Source organism: Capricornis sumatraensis, chromosome 1 (assembly GCF_032405125.1).
Source record: "Capricornis sumatraensis isolate serow.1 chromosome 1, serow.2, whole genome shotgun sequence".
NCBI classification, from domain to species: domain Eukaryota; kingdom Metazoa; phylum Chordata; class Mammalia; order Artiodactyla; family Bovidae; genus Capricornis; species Capricornis sumatraensis.
The window spans coordinates 31,684,675-31,703,308 of NC_091069.1; the positions used below are offsets into that span (position 1 = coordinate 31,684,675).

General features: G+C 43.9%; 2 protein-coding genes across 3 annotated transcripts; both read right to left on the bottom strand.

The window, feature by feature from the left end:
* Positions 1 to 522: 522 nt before the first annotated feature.
* Positions 523 to 9,003, bottom strand: SF3B6 (splicing factor 3b subunit 6). The gene is made up of 4 exons (XM_068980298.1): positions 8,751 to 9,003; positions 5,738 to 5,856; positions 1,127 to 1,265; positions 523 to 956 (listed from the first exon to the last, which is right to left on the bottom strand). Exons 1-4 carry the CDS (start codon positions 8,778 to 8,780, stop codon positions 867 to 869), a joined length of 378 nt encoding a protein of 125 aa, XP_068836399.1. The 5' UTR covers positions 8,781 to 9,003; the 3' UTR covers positions 523 to 866.
* A 559-nt stretch (positions 9,004 to 9,562) lies between these two features.
* TP53I3 (tumor protein p53 inducible protein 3) lies at positions 9,563 to 16,069 on the bottom strand. 2 transcript variants are annotated; one of them, XM_068980100.1, is made up of 6 exons: positions 15,955 to 16,069; positions 15,548 to 15,690; positions 13,172 to 13,439; positions 11,727 to 11,939; positions 10,640 to 10,836; positions 9,563 to 9,855 (listed from the first exon to the last, which is right to left on the bottom strand). In XM_068980100.1, the coding sequence occupies exons 2-6, from the start codon at positions 15,683 to 15,685 to the stop codon at positions 9,673 to 9,675; spliced, it is 999 nt and encodes a 332-aa protein (XP_068836201.1). In that variant the 5' UTR covers positions 15,686 to 15,690; positions 15,955 to 16,069; the 3' UTR covers positions 9,563 to 9,672. The 2 variants fall into 2 exon arrangements, with proteins under 2 accessions (XP_068836201.1, XP_068836208.1); XM_068980107.1 differs by lacking the exon at positions 10,640 to 10,836 and having other exon boundaries at positions 9,643 to 9,855; positions 15,548 to 15,994.
* Between the last annotated feature and the right edge of the window lie 2,565 nt (positions 16,070 to 18,634).

Here is an 18,634-nt window from a genome sequence, read left to right on the forward strand (position 1 = left end):
GCTGCTGAGCTATGATGAATGTGGTAATAAACATACTATTTCCATGCCATGGGAGTTTGTGATTATAAGACTAAGCATTAAGTATTTTATTTATGGCAAAGATATACTATGAGCTAAAGTCCAAAATATACACAGACACTTATTAACTAAAGGGAAAGAATACATAAATACATCTTAGACATGTAAAAACAAATACCACCACCCTGGCAGCTGGCTCTCACATTTCTAACAATGCGTTATCATCTGAATGACCATTTCTAGAATAAACATCTGAGGACAAGGGTACCAATACTGACAAAGGCATTTCACTAACTGTAAACCAAGTATCATTCAAATGTACTCATGTGCTTAATAACCAGTTGATGTCCAAAAATATTTTATTCATTCACTCAACATGATAAGCTTTGGTTTCCTTATCTGCAAAATGGATACCTACCTTCACTGAGTTATTATGTAGATTTCATTATTAATAGACATTCAATAAGTAACAATACTCTTAATAAGTTCCCCTGATGGCTAAACACTGGATTGGTCACTGGTAGTATTGAGAATATCAAAAGGTCCCCATTCTCAAAAAGCTCAGTCTCTAGGACCACCTACTACTGAATAATTCTTGATATGGTTCAACTGCTGTTTTATTATTATCTTTTTTTCCTGGTATAACACAGGAAAAATTTTAAGAGAAAACACTGACATGTTTTACCCAAAGCTACAAGTTTATTAACATAATATATTCTAACATATATCAGTTTCAAGTGGGTCTTTTTCAATCTCAAATAAGAAATCACAATATTCAGCATTTAAAGAAAAAAAAATAGTGGTGGTCATTCACGGGTTTTAGTCCAAAGTGAAAATGCAGAAAACGTTTACTTTGGTGGATCTGTGTTGATGCCATATTTCTCCTTAAGAAGCTTCAACTGTTCTTCCTTCTTCTTTGTGTCCATCTTCTGAAATGCCTGAAAGTGTAGTAAGGACCAAAGTTAACAGTTACCAACCTACAGTCAAATGAATTTTACCAATAGCACTAGCTATAAAATAACTCTGGAGATACATCTCCCCTAATGGTACACCCTTCACTAACTCTTACACGGGTTCCCCAAGTGATAAGGACTGTGGCTGTACTTACCCTGTTGGCATTATAGTACAAAACCACAAGGTATCTGTTACAAACATTGAATCCTGACAGGTGATCACATGCATTCTTGGCATCAAAGATGTCTTCATAGACCACATAAGCTGTTCCTCTAGTTTCAGGTGTGTTCCCCCTACAAAGTTGAATTGGACTTAATTAAAATACACATTTACCTGAAAACCTTTAGGGGAAACAGATATTATGGACAGGTATACTGAATAAGCCTTTAATTTCTTGAAATAGGTAATTTTTGTTTTAAGTACCATATCTCAGACAAAACTAGTATTAAGAATACTAATATGGTTACTAAAACAATAGCAGCAAAGAACCAGCTTGAAACGTTCAGTCTTCATGTTCACTACCCTGAGAGCAGTCCTCATGTTCACTTTCCTACTTCTCATACTAAAAATAAATTTTTAGTCTTACACTGATAAGTATAGTACCTTAGGAGTGATAGCTGTTATTAACAAGGATGTCTAGGATACAGCTTTTCTCAATGTGCATTTATGAAACAGAAACAATACGTTTTGGTTATTTACCACACTAGTCCCTTGTTTCTAAAGATTTTGATTTTCTCCCTTACTCTAATTTTAGTTCCAATTCTTCAACACAAGACAGTCTCCATCAATGTAGGGATCAAATGTTTCTGAGTAGTATTTTACTAAAGCTTATAAAATCCATAAAAATAAATTTTGTGTCTGTGGCAGGAGTGGGGTTGGAAGGAAGCCCCTACCAAGATGGCAAAATTAAAAGCAGTCAACCACCATCCTTTATGACCAGGACAGGTGTCCTCCAATGTAAAGCGAGAGCTAATATAGTTTCTTCCATTTTCCTTAAGAAGATTCTTTGCCTTTTTAAAACAAGAGTCAAGTGCTAACTTTCAGACATTCACTTTTAGTTAACATCTGCACTTTTATGCATTACACAGCCCTCGGTAGCCAGGGAAAAGGGCCGGGTTTCTGGAGGGATTGGATTTGAAGTGTGCTTGTTGGTGGGGTACCTGTGAGTCAGAGAAGAATGCTGGCAGGTGGCTGGACACGGAAGCTCATGGATATGGAGCTGCTTCTTGTGTAGGAAAGCTATAGGGCTGCCACCTCCTCTCTTCACACCAGCTTCAGTTAGGGGAGGAGCTAGGGAAGAAGTGTGAGGAGCAACAAACTGCAGGTGGCAGATGGCCATGTGCTTATGAGTGGGGACAGTGGGCAGAGGTCCTATTCAGCTTACGCTCTGGTAAGCTAAAGATGGATATCTCCTTGCCTCCATCTGAGTTCCAGCCACCCAATGCAACTGCACAATAAGGTTTATCAACTGCCACAGTGACTGCACAGGGTCAAGGGAGGCAGTGGGCCCACGGGAAGGGGAGGCACCTGCCTAGATTTGATCTAGGGTGAGACTACAGTTTTGGGCCCTGGTCAGAGCTTGTGCTTCCTGTAAAAGGGAGAGGTGTAGGGGACTGAGGGGGTTGGAGGGTGCCAGGACCATAGAATGCTCTCACTTTGTCAGACTGCATGGGCCTGATGAAGAATTTTATTATACTCACTGAAAGTAACAACTTCTGACTTTTAACCATTTTCAAGGATGCTTATTCTTGAAATATTGGGGAATACTCAAAAGAAAAAAACACTGTCCCAAAGATTTTCCCCAAAAGTCCACTTAATTTTTATTTTGGAATAAAACCATTAAAAACAAAAAACAAAAAAACCTAACGATTTAAGTTCCAAAAGGGCAAATAAATGTTTTTTTTTTTTAACTCCTACAGTGAGTGCTATGCATACAGCAAGTGCTAGTAAGCATCTGAAGGATGGAGATATACTTTTTCCTATCAGTTCTCACACACATCTTTTTTTCCAGGAAGCTAACAAAACAAGAGCATCTCTCTTTTTCCTCTTACATCTTCTTAGGAAGTAGAAGCAGGATAGGCACTAAACCCATTTTAAAGATGCTCCATCTCAAGTGCCCCAACCCCCTAATTATCAACCTAGTATCTTGAAATCTGCATTGTAATTTTAATTAAAAACATATACTTGGTACCTACTATTAATATGTTAGGTGCTGAGTCAACAGTATTTTCTTCCTTTGGCCACACCACACAATTTATGGGATTTTAGTTTCCTGACCAGGGACTGAACCTGGGCCCTAGGCAGTGAGAGCTTGGCTCTTAACCACTGGACTACCACGGAATTCCTGCAACATTATTTTCTTATCAATGGTAAAAGCTTAAAGTAAAAATAAGGAGATCTACTCGTGGAACAACCTCTCTGAGCTTCAGCTGTTTCATGTGTCAAAGAGTGACATCCTACCTCACACATGGTTTTAATAAACAAAAGATGTAACAAGTATGAAAGAGCTTTAAAAAGTTCAAAGCACCGAGAGTCTGCTACATGCCAGGTAAGCTGACAAATCGGCCAGGTTTGCCCAAGACTGTCCAGGTCTGGGCACTGAAAGTCCACTGTCCCAGAAAACTCCTTGGCTCTGGGCAAACTGAGAAGGCCACTCACCCTACTGCTGGGTGCCACAGAGCATGCCCACAGCTACAGGACAGGAAACATCTGTTCCTCAGTCAATAACTTAGACCCAAGTTCTTGCACACCAAACTTTTATGAATTTATTCAACAAATATACATAGCGTTCTTTCTACATGACAGGTGCTGGAAATCCAATAGTGAAAAAGACGAGTATCATCCCTTCCTTCAAGGGGCTCTTTTCATGCAGGAGAAAGATATTATATAAATAAATACAAAACAGTTGCAGTTAATGAGAGATTAATGGGAACATAGGGGTTACTTTAGCTATGGTGGTCTAGGAAAACCACTCTGGCATTAAAGCTGAGACCTGTAAGAATGAGGAGCCAGAAATGAGATGAGCTGGGTGGAAATCCACCCCAGACAGTGGACTGAAAGTTTTAAGGCCCTGAGCTACTCTGCAATCTTTATCTTGACTTAACTCCACTAATCTCTTAATTGTATACTATATAAATTGTGTTATACCTTCATAAATACACTGCCACTTTCTATATTATTCATTTACTTACAGGCACCGGGTGCTTAACATGTGCCAGGCACAAGAGTTGTCAACATAAGTGAAAAGAATATATGGTTACCTGCCCTGGAGGAATCCAAAGGCTGGCAGGAGCCATAAGTGAGCACACAGTCAACAGCAAAACCATATGACAACTAAGAGAAGAAGCTATGGGAGCACAGAGATGGGGTAGCTGATGCACACTGGGAAGGAAATACTCAAAGTGTGAACTATCTGATTTGATCCTCTGGGAAATTCTTCTAGAAAGATTTTATATCATAGAAAAACTCCAGAAGGTTAACTATTTTGCTGTTTCATATGACTAGCAAGTACCCAGTTGGTATTCGAACCTAGGTTATCATACTGCCTCCATGTTAAAAGCTGAAAGGCACTATCCATTCAGATTATCTTCTATGTGAGGAAAAAGCCAGGCAACTTGTCTAGACTCACATGATTCATCCTGAAGCAGAATCTTGTCTCCTGAACCCCAAGTCAAGGGATCTTCTGTATACCATTCTTGTATGTCTCAAGCAGGAGTTCTTAACCTAAAGCTCATGTACCCACTGAAATCACATGTGAAATGTTGTGTGTATTCTGCAGAAAGGGCCCAAAACTTTTATCAAATTTGGAAAAAAAAGAGTTCCTTAAAAGGACAATTGGTCTACGACACTTCATCTCAGTTTTGAGTACCAATGATGGTACATTTCTAGCTCTTCGTTTACTTTTTGGAGGAACAATGATCACTGAAAAGGAGAATCCTCAAGATCTCACAGAGTTCTAAAAGCCAAGAAGGAACTCTCAAGTCATAAAAGAATTCCAATGGAAAATAAAACCTGTAGAAATCCTCTTAGATGGACTCCTAGTTAATGTGCTCATGTATACTAGTTAAAAGGACAGCAGCTGTGGTACTATGCAGAGATTCAATTTAGAATCACAAGATTTTATCACTAAAGAGCTGGGTGAAACTAGAAAAGTATTGATACTTTTACTCTCTGAGCTTTAGTAGTCTCACCTGTGAAACGGACACCCTATCACTTCCACACAGGGTTGTAGTGTCGGTGATGCAAATAAAAGCACCTATTAGGATGAATGGCATACAGAAGATGTTCAATAGATATCATCTGAAGCCCCAATCTTTAGATTAAATTAAAACATGGATTTATAATTACTTTGCCCTATACTTCTAAATCTTCAACAGAAAGGTGTAGTTGCAAAAAAATCATTTTTCTGTTACTTTTATACCTCTTTACACAACTTACTCAGAAATTTTGGAGTCAGTAAAGGAGACAGTGAAGACTTGAGAAAATAAAGAGTAACCACAGTAGAATACTTCTTTACAAAGAGTAGGTATATAAAAAATGTCAGTTCTTTTTCTTCCCATCTGTTGCCTTCAAACCACTCATTACTACTTCATGCTCTCTGTAATTTCACAACTACCATTCTTGGCTTTCACTGAGTTGGATCATGAGGGTCTCTAGGCTTAGTCTCTAGCCTCTTGGTAAGGCCCTCTGTCAGCTGTTAATTCTGAGTTATAAATTACACAATCATTTCTCTAAATGACATTTCAAAAGTTTCATTAAGACTCACACTCTGATTTGACGAATAGGTCCATATTTCCCAAATATATCATACATTTCTTCAGCTGTGATTTTGTAAGGCAAATTTCTTATATACAAAATCCGATTTACTTCTGGTGGAAGTCGAATCTAAAATGAAAGATAATGGGTTATCATTATAATCAGAGGCAAGAGTGCTACCATTTGAAAAATTGTCTCATAATACATTCTAAAAAAAAATACGTAAATTTATACACCAAGAATAAGAATTATAATCTGACATTAATGAAAATGGCATGCTTTTGGGAAAAGCAACTGGGCGCTGGTTATAGGGAGGGCTGTTGTGAAATCGCTCAGTTGTGTTCAACTCTTTGCAATCCCATGGATTGTAGCCTACCAGTCTCCTCAGTCTATGGAATTTTCCAGGCAAGAATACTGGAGTGGGTTGCCATTTCCTTCTCCAGGGGATCTTCCCGACCCAGGGATTGAACCCTGGTCTCCTGCATCGCAGGAGCTCTACCCAAGCCACCAGGGAAGGGAGGGCTGTTAGTAGGAACTAATAAGAGGCTATTACAAAATCCAGGACTTCCCTGGTGGCTCAGATGGTAAAGCGTCTGCCTACAATGTGGGAGACCCAGGTTCAACCCTCGGGGTCGGGAAGATCTCCTGGACAAGGAAATGGCAACCCAATCCAGTATTCTTGCCTAGAAAATCCCATGGATGGAGGAGCCTGGTAGGCTACAGTCCAAGGGGTCACAAAGAATCGGACACAACTGAGCGACTTCACTACTACTACACTACTACAAAATCCAGATTTTTAGTCACTACAGGTAAACAAAGATATCTAACCTCATTTAAAAGTCCTCAATGCTACAGACATTTGTGGGAAAGAACAAGGGAACTGTTTCCTGTTTGCTGGATAATAAAACTCCCATTGATGACCCTTCTCTGGTCTCAGAAACTTGTTCTCTCAATGATCCTCTCTCTCCTTTGAATTTACAGCCTTTTCCTCACCATGGGCTTCTTTTGTCACATGAACAGTTGCTTATATACTCCCAATTGTCACACAAAATAAATACTTTGGATCCTTCTTTATTCATTCAAATATTTAGTGAGTACCTTTGTTATATATATACATTAGGATTACAGAATGAAAGGGGAAAAAAAAGAGCTCTCTACTTACTACCCCATCTTGCTCCTTTTTTTCTTTTCTTTCAGTCAAGCATCTGAAAAGATGCAGTGTATATACTCACTGCCTCTTATTCTTTACTTCATGACACTCATTAACTTCCCACAATCTAGCTCTACCCAAGCACTCTGATGAAAATTGTTTTTATGCACTAAGACCTTTCACTTGCAGTGTTCAATTCTCATCAGTTCCTCTGAGGCTTCTGACACTGTTCACTATCACCTTCTTGACTATTCCTGACACTCTGTCGCCTCGGATTCCTCCTAATTCTCTGGCTAGTAGTCCTCAGTCTTCTTTGGCCATTAAAATAGGATTTTCCAAAGAGTTTTATCTTTAGACTTCTTGTATTTACTCTTCATATACTCCCCTTAACTCTACATTCCCTTGGTCTCTTAACTACACATGCTTTCCACAATAAGTTGATGACTCCCAAATATGTATCTCCAGTCCAGATTTCATTCTTGTGCTCCTTGTTAACATACTAATTACATACTGGACATTATTAATGTGCACAATAACTATTAAACCAGCATCTATTTCAGGCATTAACAATAAAGTGTTGTATAAATGGAAGAACAAGATAACTTAGCCCTCAAGCTATTAGTGCCAACAAATGGTAAACAAGTACAATCAAGTTTTAGACGTTAAGATTTAAGGTTCAGTTCAAGTAGATAATAAACACTGTCAACCACAACATACTTCTCTAGTAAATATGCTTTCTAACTCTGCAAGACACTGTATCACATTTTCTCCTCTTTCCTAAAACCTTACCATCACCACTCCCTCTGACATATCTGAGTTGAACTGTATCCTCTCTTCCCTGCTCATCCCAGGTGATAACCTTGGCTCTTGCTTATTAGAGAAACAGATATAACCAAATGGTAAATGCCTTATATTCAATCTTCATTTATCCACATTCATCCACTTTCCCTCTCATTGCTATGATAACCCCTCACCTACCCCAAACTACTGAATTTAACCCATCTTTCTCCTGCAACATTGGCATACAAATACACCTTATATCACACATCTTTAAAAATAAAGTTAACTGTCATCCAACGTCTATGTACATACATGAAAACTTGTGAAAAAGCTATTCCTATTTTCTCAATTTCTACCTTTTTTTCATCCCACCGTATTCCACGTTTATCCACTGAAATGATTATCATCGAAGTTGCCAAAAATCTTCACCACACCATATTCAATTATGTCTTCACCTTAGTATACGTCTCAGAAGCTTAAAGCTGACCACTCTCTTTCTCGAGACAAGTTTTCTTACGTTTCCATAACACCCCACTCCCTAATATTACAATGTAAACAGCAAGTCTTTTTTTTTAATTCATTATTGTCTCTCCAGTACTTAAGACTAGTGTCTGGCACATAGTTTAAGTGTTCAATAAATATGACTGACTTATTGGATCCTCTCTCAAGTCTAGAACATACTAAGGTGCTCAAAAAATATCTCTGAAAACATTAATGAAGGATCCAAAAACTCCATAATCTGAGGATACTTCCCGGTTCCAGCTGCCTGTTAAGCCTAAGTGATTTATGGGGGGTTCAACTCCGCTACTGACTTTTAGGCCGAGGAGATCCTGATGCCAGATTCCAGGTACACGTGAAGCAACTTAGGCTGTTAACACTATCACTGACACTAAGATAACAGACTCAAAAGCAACAGCGACGTAAATGTGACTCTAGGAGCACATCCCTAAGGTCGGGGCCAGGATGAAATCTCCCCTCTGACAGGTAACTTCTAATCCTTCCCGCCGAAGAGACAAAGGAGGGCCAAGAATGCTCTCTGGTCACGCCAGCAGCCAAGTGCTCCCCCTCCTTGGCAGAAGACCCCGACACTCACGTTCGCCCTCTTGGCCGCTTGCATCGCCATCTTGGCGGGCTGATGAAGTTACCGCACCAAACACTTGAATTCCTCCGCACTCCTCCGGAGCTCGCTCACTTTCGAGCGCAACAAGGCATCAGATGCAAGACATCAACATCCAGACTCCGCCGGAAGCTGTTCTAACTCGCCGGAATATCACCGTCTCACCCCGAAACGTGCTGACGTAGCTACTCTTACAAATAAGACTCCAGGGCAAAATGGGTCTGAGGTACTTAACGAGGCCGGAAGGTTGAAAGGCGAGAGGCCAAGGCACTTCCGGGCTCTGAACCGGAAGGGGCGTGGCCTGGGCTTAAGTGTTCCGGTCGGGGAGGCCCTGAACCACGGAAGTTGGCTGGAGGGGGCGAGGCCTGAGGAGAGCTCCGCAGGGCGGAAGCGGGCCTCGCGAGGTGGGTCTGCACCGTGGTGAGTTGCGGGAGAGGACCGGCAGTGGAGTGGGGTCCTGGGCTGCAGGCCGCGCCCTACGTGCGAGGGGACGTGTGCGTGCGTCCGGGCCTCTGACAGTGCGCGAAGCCGAATCTGCAGGGTTCTGGCTGGTTGTGTTGTGGCCGACACTGTATCTGGTACTCAGAAGCCCTGGCGCTAGCGCAGGCCCCCGAAATTGAGCATGAGCCGACCAGGCCTCTACTCTAATCTCCGCGACTATGCCTGTCCCGACTCCCACCTCGCCCCCCAGTCGGCGACCGCTGTCCACGCGCCACTGGTCAAGTCCACTCTTTATTTCCTTAGACCGGCTTTATACTGATAATTTGAGGAGGCTGGGGGAGAAATAGGGGGTTACAGGCGAGCCTGGAGTGGCGCTCGGTCGCCTGTGTACAGAGTTTTCTCCAAGTTTGCTGTCGGAAGACTGGAGAGGTATTCTTGTCTTGTACTACCCACTTCTTCACTGGGGCAGCTCCAGGACGATTTTGCCCACGTTCTTGTTAGTCTCCATGTACTCATGGGCTTCTTGAATTTCAGCCACGGGGTAGACTCTGTCCAGAATCGGCAGTAAACGTTGAGGGCCTTCCGTGGAGAAGTGGGGCAGAATTTGCTCTGTGAAAGCCTTCACCAGCATCTGCTTGTACTTAAGATAAGGAAAAGAAGACCATCAGTCTGGACGGAGGCCTTTCTTTGTCACTCCCCACCCTGCTTAGCGTTTCTGCTTTCTCTGAAATTTGTACATATCTGAAGTCACACAAGGGTTTGTAATAATCACCTCACTCCTAGCATGTATGTGCATGCCTCTAGATTTGTAAGCTTGGTTCTGTACCAGGTAAAGATCAAGCCTGGAGAAAATATTAGTGTCACTGAAAGCTGAAGGACTCTTTTTAAATAAAGACTTCAAGCAGGAGGCAGCCATAGAGAGGTCTTATATAGGCTCAATTCAAAAGAGATACTTAACCCCTGTTATCCCCCAGTAGGTGTGAAACCCTGTGAGGAAACATTCCCAAAGCTGGCACCTGCTGGAATGCCACACGATTTCAGGAATGTATAATCTGTTAAAGGTAGAAGCTTACTAACCTTACTTACCTAAGAGGTTTTCTTAGCACACTAAGAACAGTTCTGCCTTTGCAAACAAAAGTCTTGGTACTATTAGAAATATTTCCTAATATAGTCAAGGCTTTATTCATTTTATATGAAGTTTACATACTATATTAAGTATTAGCCACCCTCTTTCCAAGATGTTGAGGCCTTCATCAACCGACTTTAATTAGTTCTTGAAATTGGATTACCAGTTTATCCACAGAGGGGCAGGTTTTTACAGGCTTTCCAACTTAATATGTGATCCTTTCTCAGGAATATGTGAATGAATCACACTTTTCTGGATAATAGTTAAATCACATGTTTTATTTTCACCCATCACTCACCTTTTTGTCCCTAGATCTTAGAAGACTGGTGATCAGACTTCCCCTTTTAAAAAGTAGCTTTGAAAACAGAGGCCCACTGGTGACAGCTCCTCCCAGCAGACCATAGAGAACCCAGTGACCATCAAGAGCCAGGCAGTTGACATTTTTCTCCCAGTAGGAGCCGCCTATGCAGTCTAGAATGAGGTTGACTCCAGCACCTCTCACATGAAACACAGATTTGTGATGTTAGTCAAAATCAGAAAGATTGGTGCAAAAGAAGATTACATGGCATGTTTGTGGAAATACGGGTATAAATATATACAAGTGCAAGCAGTAAATCTATAGGTTGGAATTCAGAACATTGCTTATAGAACATGGTTGTAAATAGAGTTTAGAGAGCTGAAGTCTATCATATATATGTGACATAGTTCATATTTTATGATCCCTGCCACAGCAAGAGGGAAATGGGACAACACCATGATCTGGTATTTTCCCTCCACATAAGCAGAGACCCACTGGCACCCAGGGGAATGGGGGAGATCCACCCCAGCCTATAGTACAGGCTAGTCCATATCTAAGTTATGAAGTGTCTGCACAGGGTTCTCTGAATCATGGCTTTGCTAGCTTTCTTTTTAAATCTCTTTTTTATTCTTGTCAAAAAATAGAATGGGATGAGCCAAATAGAAACAGATTTGGCTCTGGAATATAGAGGCATACACATTTGCTTACCCACTTAGGGAGCTACCTACAAAAGCCTACTATGACCAGCTCCAAACTAGTTTCTTCCTCTATCTCCTTTTAATTCACTACAGAGTGACTGGTTGGGAAAAAGAGGTCCTGAGTAATTGCAGGCGAACTCTGTGTGATTATTCTCTTTATAAAAAGCATATGAATCATATCACTTACAAGAATGCCCATGAAAATCATCTTAGTCCTAAATACTGCCTGCCTGTCTCCAGTGGTCAAACTGTAGAGTACTAGAATTTGGCCTGGGCAGGTGGTGTGCTTATAGCAGAGGGAAATTAGATCCAGAGGCAACTTTGTGGCTGGTGAGAATTTTATTTAATTATCTCTGAAACTCCTGCTGAACTGCAGAAGCTTTGTTTACCTTTAGTGAATTTCAGTGTTGCTTCAGAAAAATCCTCTTCTCTGTAATTGAATCCAGCAGCTGCTCCGAGCTTTTCTGCTATTTGAAGTTTCTCCTGGGAACCAGCTGTGACCAAAGGAGTAGCCCCAGCCATCCGGGCAAGTTGGATGGCAGCTGTGCCCACACCACTTGCTCCTGCATGGATTAGCACAGAGTCTCCAGCCCGAACATTTCCTGTGATAGAAAGTATAGGAACCATTTTCTTTACTTTGCAGCTGCTATACCTTTACCACATAGGTTTATTCTACCATGATCACCTGGCCCTGGGACCACCAAATGTGAAATCTCTTACTGTCTTTTTTAAAAATTATTTTTATTTATTTATTTGGCTGAATTGTGGCATGCAGGATCTTTGATCTTCGATGCAATATGCAAATTCTTATTTGTGGCATGTGGGATCTGGTTCCCTGACCAGATTGAACCTGGGTCCCCTGCATTGGGAGAGCAGAGTCATAGCCACTGGACCACCAGGGAAGTTCCCATCCTTCACTTAAGAGTGAAGCAGCCAATCTCACCTTGATGCTCTTAGGCCACCTTGGTATACCTTCTGTCCATCACAGCTCTGCTGCTGCTGCTAAGTCGCTTCAGTTGTGTCCGACTCTACAGGACCCCATAGATGGCAGCCCACCAGGCTCCCCCGTCTCTGGGATTCTCCAGGCAAGAACACTGGAGTGGGTTGCCATTTCCTTCTCCAATGCATGAAAGTGAAAAGTGAAAGTGAAGTCGCTCAGTTATGTCTGACTCTTAGCGACCTCATGGACTGCAGCCTACCAGGCTCCTCCGTCCATGGGATTTTCCAGGCAGGATACTGGAGTGGGTTGCCATTACCTTCTCCACATCACAGCTCTACCAGCCTTCAAGTCCTATTCCAGAAAGCCTTCTCTGACCTTCGCCCGTACCAACCTTTCTCACCTTAAGCTTCTGTTGTAGTTTGTAGTTAGAGACAGGGCCACCCTTCCAAACACTGGTTGTCTTCCCAGTTACACTGATTTCCCCAAAGGCAGAGACCCTCACATGAGCTCTTGGCTGGCCTCAGTGGGAGTGAGGAGAAATTAAAGAGTTGGTTGAATGGCTCCATCTGCTGCACTAGGGCTCTCAGAGCTTAGCAAGACTGAGAAGCAGGGACTACTACTGGGCTTACAGTGTGAAAATGCACACAGGCCTTCTATCCAGTGCTTACCAGGTTTTCTATCTGCTAACCATGATTTTCAGGCTCAATATCAAGCCATTGCTACATAGTATGAGGATATGATACTAAGTAGGGGGTGCTGGGGTTGGCTATTGTTCAGTGGCCAGATCAAAGCTGCCCTTCAGGACTGCTGGGTTTTTTAGGCGGCTGAGTTATGAATAAATGAATAAATTGAACTATGCTGTATGGAGTGAGCATGGGGTAGGCTGGTCCTTACCCACGAGATGTAATAGCTGGAAGGCAGTGAGCCAGGCCTCTGGGATGGCTGCAGCCTGACACATGGTCAGTCCTGCCGGGATGGGCATGAGGAGCTCTGCAGGGACAGTGACATACTGAGCCTGGCCCCCGCCAGACAGCAGAGCCATGGCTGGGTCCCCAACCCTCCAGGGTCCCTGGCAGCCAGCTCCGAGCTCTGCCACGTGTCCAGATGCCTCAAGTCCCAAAATGTTGCTGGCTCCTGGAGGTGGGGCATACTGGCCTTGTCTCTGCAGAAAGAGGACACACTAGGTAGTAAGCATGATCAGAAATCTGTGTCAGCATCCCTGGCCTTCCCATAGCTCCCCTCCTCCCCCTTTAAGACAAAATTCAGGGTAAAATTAGGTTTTTTAAGTCGAGAAAAAAGAGAGGGGAGATAATTTGTTTCATACAAATAAGAGACAAATAAGTCCCATAATCAGTGGATGTCTAACTTGTGGTATCACTTCAGTCCTTGTATCATCTAAACCCCTTCTTTTACAAATAAAGAAACTGAGGCCTGGTCAGGGGAACCAGGGTAACAAAACAAGTTAATAGCAAGACTAGTAACTAAACCATGGGCTTCCTAATGATATATCTCATATATCAAGTGCCAGGCTCTGTACTCACGCCTCACAATTGCCAGAGGCCTGAGACCAGAGGGACTGAGCTAGGAGTGTGCATCAGAACAATTTGAGATGCTTTTTCAAAGTATACATGTCTGGATCCCTGCCCTATTTATTTTGAATAAGTGACCCTGTGATTCTGGTGTACATTTCTTAATCACTTCAAAAAATGCAGGTGGCCCAGTTTAGTGCTTCAAGAAGAAGTCGGAAGAAAGTTCTTAAGAGCACTGCCCCCTCCCAGCTCTGGAACCCTCAGAGTGAAAAGAAGACAGACTTGGGATCCTTAAGACAAAGACCTCAATCTGAATCACTGCTCCCCTGGTTAGTAGTGTGTGGCTTTGGGCTCATTGCTGAAGCTCTCTGACTCTCAGTTTCTTTATCTGTAGAGCACAAATGGTGAACAGGATTGCCTGGGGAGCAGTCAGGATGCCTGATTTTGGCCCAGGTTTGACTCCTGGTGTGAGGATACCAACCTTTGAGACGGGGCTTCCCTAGTGGCTCAGACGGTAAAGAATCCACCTGCAATGTAAGAGACCTAGGTTCTGAAAGGTTGCTGAACCACGAAAGACGCCAGGACTCTTGGCCTCTGGAAGAGAGGAATTCAGTCCGGGGCCAGTGACGAGGCTTGATCACTCAGAGCTTCTGTGTAATAAAGTTTTATTAAAGTATAGAAGAGATAGAGAAATCAGAAGGGGGCAAGTAGAGTGCCCCCCTGCTAGTCTTTAGCTGGATGTTATATAGCTACTAGCAAGCTGTTAATTATAGAAAGGAGATGTCTCAAAACTCAGCACCAAGCCCCTCACCCACAGCATGCCTTTTGAAATAACACTGGCACCAGGTGAGTCATCCTGGGCCATAAAACCATTGACATGAATCTTGAAGAAAGACAGGTTTCCAAGTAAATATATAGTTTCCATTAACATAGATTCGGAGAGCAATGTATGAGTAAAACATGCAGATTTGTCAAGTTGGTTCTGAGTCTTAGGTGGAACCAACTTGAAAGACAGAGTCTAGGGTAAATACATAGTTCATTAACATAGCTTAAGACAAACATTTCTATAAGAAAAATGCATTGGTTAGCTCAAGGTTTGAGAAAAGTTCAGGTGGAACCAGGTTTCATTATGGCAACAGAATTTTAAGAGAAACCTCTTTTTAAATTTGTATAGAGAAGGGAAAAAAAAAATCTAACACTTGTTTGTTTCCTCCTGCCGCTTAAGAGAGAGAGAAAAAATGTCTGACACCTGAAGCCTATTTCCTCCATTTGGAGACCCCTGGCCTTCCTGCATCCTCTCAGTCCAATCCCGGGTCAGAAAGATCCCCTGGAGAAGGAAATGAAAACCTACTCCAGTATTCTTGCTTGAAGAATCCTGTGGACAGAGGAGTCCGGTGGGCTACAGTCCATGGGGTTGCAAAGAGTCAGACAAGACTGAGCTGACGCTTTCACTTTTTCACTTTCAAAGGAGATACAGGGAGGTCTAACACCCACGCCACCAACACATCTGGAAGCCTGAGCAGACAGACAATGGGGTGACACAGGGTGGCCTCTGCTGTGCATATCCCCTTTATTTTGTGTAAACAAGGGAGGCTAAATGGTTCTAGTTACAGAACCAGACAAAGCAGCTCATGATGAGTGTTAATGGCAGTGCCTAAAGTCTCCTTCACCTGTCTGGTGAATGTTTATTAAAGACCGCGTTGCCCTGCTCAGTCCCAGCTGCTCCCAGACCCCTGGGTACCTGGAGTAAGTCCGCCCTGTTCAGGGCGCTGGCTGCCACCTTCAGGAGGACTTCACCCTCGCCTGGGCTGGGCTTGGCCACTTCCTTCAAGTAAAGATTTTCTGGTCCTCCCGGCTTGTCAAAGTGCACAGCTATCATGGTCTCTGAGGACACACAGGGTACAGCAAAGTTCTTTCAGGGGCCTAGTGCCCCGCTGCCGGCCGGCGGCCTCCCTCAATCCGTCTGGCCGTCGGCCCCTGCTCTCCTTCCAGCGAGGCCCCTGCCGCCTCCAGGCCAACCCCGCGCGGGAGGCTCAGGCTGGGATGGGGGTGCAGGGAGGCCGGCCGCACCGACTGGCTGCGGGCGGAACAGGAAAACACTGAAGAGCTTGAAGCAATTTTCACTCCCTCTGAGTTGGAATCTCCCACCTGTCCGGATCGCTAGAGCCTGTGTGAGCTCCTTACTTGCTCCAGGCCCGGCCCCTCTGCTGCTGTTGCTGCTGCTCCAGGTGACAGGGCGAGGTCCTGAGTGCCCGGCGGGTCCTAGGAGGCGGAAGGCTGCACTCTGGGTAGTGCGGGGGGTGGGGTTGGCCAGAATCAACCCTCCCCTTCGTCCTCTCCCTTGAAAATGCAAAGCTGCTGCTGCTGCTGCTGCTAAGTCACTTCAGTCGTGTCCGACTCTGTGCGACCCCATAGACGGCAGCCCACCAGGCTCCCCCGTCCCTGGGATTCTCCAGGCAAGAACACTGGAGTGGGTTGCCATTTCCTTCTCCAATGCATGAAAGTGAAAAGTGAAAGTGAAGTCCCTTAGTCGTGTCCGACTCTTCGCAACCCCATGGACTGCAGCCTACCAGGCTCCTCCGTCCATGGGATTTTCTAGGCAAGAGTACTGGAGTGGGGTGCCATTGCCTTCTCCGAAATGCAAAGCTAGTGGCAGCAAATCAGATTTTTGTGAATTTTGAGCCTCTGGAATCTAGTCCTTCCCTTGGTTTAGCGCGAAATGCTGTTACAGTACTCAACTTTGGGAATCATTCTCTCTCTCAGAGAACTAGAACCGGAACTCTTGGCGGGCAACGGGTCCATTTCCCAGCCTGGTCAGGCTTTTGGCTGGTTCTTGCTGTCAGTCTCTTTCGGTCCTTGGTCTCTGGAGTAAGGTGGGCAAGCAGGGTGCTTCTGAGAAAAAAAGAGGAACACTGGGGGGAAAGAGGATAAAAGCAGTCCTGGGATTCTTTAAACTTCTGTGGTTTCTCCTGTCTTTCCTGAGGATGAGGGAGTGGCCCCTGGAAGGTGCTGCCCAGTGAGGCAATTTAGCCTGGTTAAATAAAAGCCGTATAAATGCCTATTACATCAGGGTTTCTCAACCTTACCACAATTGACATTTTGGACTAAATAATTTTTTGTTTTGAAAGACTTCCCAGTGCAGTGTGGGGTGTTTAGCAGCACCCCTGGTCTCGACCCACTAGATACCAACAGCACCTTTCTCCAGTTGTGACAATAAAAAATGTCTTGACATTGCCAGATATCCCCTGGGGAGCAAAAAAATGCCGTCCTGGTTACAAGCCACTGGATTAGAAGAATATACATGTATGTGCACCTGTATAAAAAGATAGGTAACTTTTTTTTTTGCAGTGCCTTATAATTTGCCTCTTCACATGTGTTCTCTTATTTGAGTTTTATGACACTTCACTAAAAAGGAATTAAGATGTATCAACAGAAAGATTAGTTTGGTTTCAAGGGGCACATAGCTGATGAATGTCAGAGCCAGGAATCAAACTCTTTATCTCGTGGTCCTGCCCAAGGCTCTAGAGTAGAAGGAAAGACTGCCTGGGGCAACCATCTGTCCCATCAATTACAAATTCCCTTTCTCTTTACTTACATCCCTCTCCTGAGCATTCTTGCTAGAAGGCTACCCAAATTACATATTTTTTATAAGGCCTGTTTTCCAGAAACACCTGTCAGCCACTGTGCCTCCTCTTGTCATCTGTGTCAAAACCACTATTGCAAGAAAAGGGACAGAAGAAGCCCAACAGTGTATTCAGAGGGAAGGTCCAAAAGGCCAAAGGAGGCCTTTTCTGGAAACTTTGTGGTGGGTATTTTTTGCTACTTTTTTTGGGGGTAGGCTCTAGTATCTCAGAGGGACCATGTCCCAAGGAGGGGAGGAACTTACACTGCTGCTGCTGCTGCTGAGTCACTTCAGTAGTGTCTGACTCTAGCGACCCCAGAGACGACAGCCCACCAGGCTCCTCCATCCCTGGGATTCTCCAGGCAAGAACACTGGAGTGGGTTGTATACTGCTGACTCCCTGATAATTAAAGAATAAGACCCAAGGGACTTCCCTGGTGGTCCAGTGGTTAGGACTCAAAGCTTCATCACTGATGGCATGGATTCCACCCCTGATAGGGGAACTAAGATCCCACAAGCCACACAGAGCACCAGGCCTTATGAAAATATGTAATTGTCCATCTCTGAGGACACTAACCTCCCAAAGGGTCAATAGAGAGCTCTGCTGGAAACCACAAAAACGTGATTTCCTTGAAACATCTCTGCTCCAGCCCTTTTTTGTCAAAATGTAAGTTGTGGAATTGGGTGGTAAATTTTAGATGACTGGTTGCTGCAGCAGTATTCCACAGTCCACATCTCTGGCCTTAGAGGGATTCCTCACAGGTTCATGTTTTAGCAGAACAAGCAAGATCTGTGTTAGGAATGAGGTGGAAGCATGTGTCCCAGAAACCCAGCTGATGTGAGGGTACAGCTGCTGCTGCTTATCCTGAAAGTTAAATGGGGTTGAGGGCATAATCTCTCCCAGATGTCCTCTGAAGGGTTCTGCGTAAACCAGCAGCTTCTGTGGTAACCAAGCCCAAGCTTGGGCAGCCCAGCAGCTCAGTGATGACAACTGGTCCTTGCCTAGAGGAGCTGGGGCAGTTCACCTCTGGATACCATGCCAACTTCTGTGCCTGCCCGACTTTGTCTGGGCTCTTCCTCCCCTCTCTCCATGCGCACTCCACCTTGAGGTTGGAGGGCAAAGACTGAGGAAGGCTCTAGGAAAGGAAAGAGCTTGGAGTCAGCTTGGTGGGGCTGCCTATTTGGTTACCTGCCTCTGCCATCTTCC